The 5,983-nt window shown below is 41.0% G+C and overlaps 1 protein-coding gene across 1 annotated transcript; it reads left to right on the forward strand.

Moving 5' to 3' along the window:
* Positions 1–2,395: 2,395 nt before the first annotated feature.
* LOC124100723 (small ribosomal subunit protein uS2-like) lies at positions 2,396–3,389 on the forward strand. Its single transcript, XM_046456331.2, has one exon. The coding sequence runs from the start codon at positions 2,461–2,463 to the stop codon at positions 3,346–3,348; it is 888 nt and encodes a 295-aa protein (XP_046312287.1). The 5' UTR covers positions 2,396–2,460; the 3' UTR covers positions 3,349–3,389.
* The last annotated feature ends 2,594 nt before the right edge of the window (positions 3,390–5,983 follow it).

A 5,983-nucleotide genomic window follows, 5' to 3' on the forward strand; every position in this document is an offset into this window, starting at 1 on the left:
TCCGCTCTTTGTACAGGTTGATAACATGATTGATAAACAGACACAGGCATAGGTGGTTAGTGTGATTTTTCTCATTATACATTAAGCTATTCACTAATAGAGATAGCCAACCATTTTTATTTATTTTTCCTACATATTTTATTGATGTATTATAGTTGTACATAATGATGTAATTTGCTGTTACATATTCATATATGCACACAATGTAACAATTTAATTTGGCCAATATCACTCCCTAGCACTTCCCTTCTCCTTCCCCATCTCTCCCCCCACCCCCGTGGTCCCTTTCCTGTCCTGATCTCCCTTTGATTTTCATGAGATTCACCCTCACCTTTTTTCCCCCTTTTTCCCTCTCCAGTTTCTACATATATGAGAAAACATATGACCCTTGGCCTTCTGAATTTGACTTATTTTGCTGAACATAATGGTCTCTGGTTCCATCTATTTTCCTTCAAATGACATAATTTTATTTTTCATTATTAGTCAACCACTTTTAAAAATTAAAAGCTCATTTATTTTGTGGCTAAATGCTATTTAATATTTATATTTCATATTGATAAAATGATTTAGTCATGATATCTTAAAAACTGTAAATATTCACTCCAGAGAAGTCTCTAACGTGTGTCTTTAAAATTTCTTTTGGTCAGGCGTGGTGCCACATTCCTGTAACCCCATCAGGTGGGGAGGCAGAGGCAAGATGATCATAAGTTCAAAGCCAACCTCAGCAACTAAGTGGAGCCCTAAGTAAAAAACCTGTCTCAAAATAAAAAAAATAAATAAAAAGAAAAGAACAGAATGTGGCTCAGTGGTTAAATACCCCTGGGTTCAGTCCCTGGTACCAAAAACAAACAAACAATAAAAAAAAAAAAAACCACACATACACACATACACACAAACACACACACACAATCTTTCTTACAAAGAATAAATCTATGACTAATAATTACTAATGAAGTTTATAGTGAAATTTTCCGATTATTTGTCTTAATATGTAAAATTTTGTAAAAAAAAAGAAAGGAAGTAGTATGAAAACATTTAAAATGCAAACTTCCTCAAAGAAGACCTGGCTGACCTATTTCCTGTGGCAGGCATGGGCCAGAGGGAGGAGGTATCTCTTGACCAGTTCCTGGATGTGCTTGTAATAAAGCTCTGAGCACAAGAATCATTTTCCTGGTGCTGATGACAACAGCTCGCAGCCCCAGCCTGAGCTAGCCCACGCTCTGGGAATAAGACCAGCTTTTACTCCTCAGGGCATCAGGGCCAGAAATGAACTTTATGGTACTTCTTCCTTACTCTAACTTAAAAATACTATTTTTAAAAATATATTTCTATATTTAAATAAAAATTTAAAATATATTTAAATATTTTTAAAAATATATTTCAGACATTGATTTGTAAACAGAATTGTTAAGAGGAAGAATAGATTCCTGTGTGTATAAGATGAATCTTCAAATGTATATATTGATTCTAAGGAAAAGGAGAAAAGGGCTGGGGCTGTAGCTCGGTGGCAGAGTGCTTGCCTAGCATGTGTGAGGCAATGGGTTCAATCCTCAGCACCACATAAAAATAAAAAAAAAAATAAATGAAGGCATTCTGTCCATCTACAACTACAAACTTTTTTTAAAAGGAGAAAAAGTGGAGATTTGGAAATCAGAAATATCAACATTAACAGAAGTTCATTCATCACTGACTTGAACCACATATCCAAGACTGAGATGAATTCTGAATTGTTCTCTGATCCTGAAAGGTGGAGGGAGACTGAGAAAAATAGTAATTTCTGATCACTTCTTGTGTGCCAATCTCTATGCTAAATGTTTCACATATGACCCTTTTTAGATCCATGGGTTCATCATCTCCATTTTAGAAGAAATACACCTCAAAGCAAACAAAGCCTCAAAGCAACCTGATCTAGGCAATTCAGAGCAATAGTGGCTTTGAACCTACTGGCCCAGGTCCAGAGCCCAAAGCCCTGCCAACTGATGGGTAAAGGAGAGGATACAATGACATCTGGCTTGCCCTCCCTGAGAGAGGCAGCAACTGGGACTATCCTCATGGACTCTTTGTAGTCCTTGGGGGAAATACGATCTTAAGGTGTCAAAATGGCATCTCAGAGTGCCAAGCAGGATGAATATTAAAGTCAAAATAAAAAAACCCAAATAATATTCTAGAGAACTATAGCAGGTTCTTCCTTTTAATTAATATTAATATCAGACTATCTTATTCTCAAAAGTGGAAAAAAAGACATGATGAGTTAAGGCTTGGTCAGAGAAAGAAATTCACAAACAGAAGCAAATCTATTATTATCTAGAACAAACTAGTAGGAGAGTAAGTTCTGGAGGAAATAGTAGGATAGGTAACAGGCAATTAGAAAGCAAAACATACCTTTCCGCGCTGCCCAGGGAGGGATCCATACGGCGTTGTTCTTGATTCCCGTCATAACTTTAAAGGGAAACTGTCACAATGTCCGGAGCCCTTGATGTCCTGCAAATGAAGGAGGAGGATGTCCTCAAATTCCTTGCAGCAGGAACCCACTTAGGTGGCACCAACCTTGATTTCCAGATGGAACAGTATATCTACAAAAGGAAAAGCAATGGCATCTACATCATAAATCTGAAGAGGACCTGGGAGAAGCTTCTGCTGGCAGCTCATGCCATTGTTGCCATTGAAAACCCTGCTGATGTCAGTGTCATATCCTCTAGGAATACTGGCCAGCGGGCTGTGCTGAAGTTTGCTGCTGCCACTGGAGCCACCCCTATTGCTGGCGGCTTCACTCCTGGAACCTTCACTAACCAGATCCAGGCAGCTTTCCGGGAGCCACGTCTTCTGGTGGTTACTGATCCCAGGGCTGACCACCAGCCTCTTACAGAAGCGTCCTATGTCAATCTGCCTACCATTGCTTTGTGTAACACAGACTCTCCTCTGCGCTATGTGGACATTGCCATTCCATGCAACAACAAGGGAGCTCATTCTGTGGGTCTGATGTGGTGGATGCTGGCGCGAGAAGTTCTGCGCATGCGTGGCACCATTTCCCGTGAGCACCCATGGGAGGTTATGCCTGATCTATACTTCTGCAGAGATCCTGAAGAGATTGAAAAGGAAGAGCAGGCTGCTGCTGAAAAGGCTGTGACCAAGGAGGAATTTCAGGGTGAATGGACTGCTCCGGCTCCTGAGTTCACTGCTACTCAACCTGAGGTTGCAGACTGGTCTGAAGGTATGCAGGTGCCCTCTGTGCCTATCCAGCAGTTCCCTACTGAAGACTGGAGTGCCCAGCCAGCCACTGAAGACTGGTCTGCAGCTCCCACTGCTCAGGCCACTGAGTGGGTAGGAACAACAACCGAGTGGTCTTGAGTTGTTCTGCAGTCACACATTAATAAGCAAGGTGGAAATAAGGAGAATAAGCACCAATTTACGGAGAATAAACAACCAGTTTCTAAAAAAAAAAAAAAAGAAAGCAAAACATAAATCAGTAAGCCAAATGCATCTATTGGATCAAAGCCACAAGGGAAGTGGGGCCTGCCAGGTGTCAATTTTCAGATCCCAAGTGGCATTGTCTTCAGACATTCAGATTTGACCATGGTAATCCAAGATGACAGTAGAAAGTGGGGCACAGCTCTGTCTTAGGAAGTTGGGTAAGCCTGGGAGAGCCTGGGGTGGTTGAAAGTCTGGTGCCTCTAAAACAGGTCAAGAGAAAAAGCCAACCAAGATGGTCAAGAATGACCAGATCATAGAGATGAAGGTGGCAAGACTAGAGAGCAAGGGAATTGGGTCAGAATCCAGGCCCCAGTGCTCAGAGCACCTTAAAGAGTATGAGGTGGAGTGAGGGACAATTCACTTGTGAGCTGAGGTAATTCCCATAGTGTGGGTGTCCCAGGCCAGCAGGAGTTTGAAGGGAAAATCTCACAAAGTTGGAAAGGAAACAACAGTGAATATAGCTGAGACTCAGTACAGATGGAGCCAGAGATCACAGGACCTTAATCGAGCCAATCTGTCATAGCAACATGTGAAGCACAAAAACGAAAAATCAGGCTACTTATTCTCAAAAGTAGCTTTGTGGCTACTGTGTTGTAGTCAGTGGTTATTCTTCATTCTGGTGAACCTGGCTTTGTGAATGCTTAACTATCGTGTCTGATTTCCTGCACATTTTCAGTGTGACCATATAGAAGCCTGCGTCTGTATAGTTATAATTTTTGAAACAGGATTGTGGCTTATCAAGCGCTAGAAAATGTCCAGTCTCTGGTGTACAGAGTGCCTGATGCTATGGAAACGTGCTGTCCCGCCTAGAGGACCATGAAGGTGGATGATGCAGAATGAAAAGGCTAATTCAATTTTGGATGCTGCCTAATTCACTTCCAGGGGAAAACTTATTGATTGGTAGGCTATGACTCAATGTCCTATCTTTTATTTTGTTCTCCCCTAAGCTAAGAGAAGCAGCTTTTCTGGGGATCTCAAGGGACCCAGGGAGGAAATTATTTCAGGTATTTGGAACTGGTAAGTGCCTCCAGGGGGTCTTAGTTCTTTTGCTGACATCAAAGCAGGATGATGTAATCTTTTAACAGAGAAAGGATGAGTGGGCATTAGGAAGCCCTGCATGATGGGGTTCAGGAGAGAAGGGGATAGAACTTACAGAAGAGATGGGAAACCCAGAAGAATGCAAGGGCAGTGGAATATTAGGACTTACACCCTGATGATAGATGGTTTCCTTTCCTTTAGTTATCACATCACCAAGTCCAGGATAAATGACATCAAAACACTAAAGAAGATATGCTATTACTACACAGTACAGATTCTGGATTCTCGAAGGGACAGACCACAGCTGAGTGCAGGTGAGGTCCCCAGCACAGCTTCTTTGGTCTTTGGCCCCATTCAATATTCTAAAAAGGACTTTAAAATTTTTAGTTTTGAATATTTTAAAAAGACAGATTTCTGAATTTCCACTTCTCTGAAAAAATAGAAAATCAAGAAACACTGGGACCCTGATCCTTGCAACATTGGTGAATAGCAGCTGACCCCATTAGAAGGCAAGTGCTCTCCATCTCCTCAGCCCCCGTGTCCCTGAAGGTGGGTGGCTCCCAGCCCTCTCAACTCATGGTCCTTGCAGGCTTGAGAGTTGAATTTATCCTGAGAGACTAAAAAGAACCTCACATTTGAGGCAGGGATGGGAAAAAGATGAGGAGGGAGGCTGTGTTCTCTGGTCCTCTCTTGATTTGGAGATGGCTTGGTTTTGACAAGAGCATATTAATATAAAATATGTGTGACAGAGTTTCTTCAATTATATGACAAATGGTCAAATGTGACATTCAGTCTTTAGGAATTAAAGAGCAATGCAATTCAAAAGGCTGAGCAAAAAGGGTGGTTCAGTTTTTTTTTTTTCTGTTGAGGATGGAATATGGCAGAATGGAAACATTTAATTAAAATTTGAGTAAAATTATTAAGAGTATAATAAAATATGACTTTTCTGGTGAACTATTTCTGTTGACACTGGTGAAAAGGCTCAGGGGTGTGGGTCCTTGGATTTTCTCCTATTTCTGTTTGGATGAGTCTGAAAAAGACTGGAGGTTTCTAAATGATATCCTCACATTCTAGGACTTTCTTTTACAGGAGAGCTATCTTTAGGAGGGCGATGGATGCATTTCACTTCTCTAAATCCCTTTCCTCTGAAACTGAGTTCTTTGAAGAAGAGCACTCAGAGATGGTTTAAGAACCTTCCAAAGGAAAGTCTTGGTTAATGCTCTCAGAGCAAGTTTTCCCTTTGTTATACCCAGCTGCAAGTGGGATCTGGGTCAAATTAGTGGAGTATCAGAAATAGACTTTAGGATTAAAATAAAAGAGGAAGAATTCTTTCACAACATCCCTGGTTAACACTGATGGTATTTTCAGTCTTAGCCAGAGGAAGGGAGAAAAAAGAGCTCCAGGTTAGGTAAAAGGCTAATTGGAAATTCTGTGTAGAATATAAAAGATGCAAAAGAATTTAGGAATATAAACC

The sequence above is a fragment of the Marmota monax genome, unplaced genomic scaffold (assembly GCF_021218885.2).
Source record: "Marmota monax isolate L192 unplaced genomic scaffold, Marmota_monax_Labrador192_F-V1.1 WCK01_AAM20220418_F8-fsc00037, whole genome shotgun sequence".
NCBI classification, from domain to species: domain Eukaryota; kingdom Metazoa; phylum Chordata; class Mammalia; order Rodentia; family Sciuridae; genus Marmota; species Marmota monax.

Coding starts and splice junctions, on each gene's coding strand:
- LOC124100723 (XM_046456331.2), top strand. CDS start 2,461: ATGTCCGGAGCCCTTGATGTCCTGCAAATGAAGGAGGAGGATGTCCTC.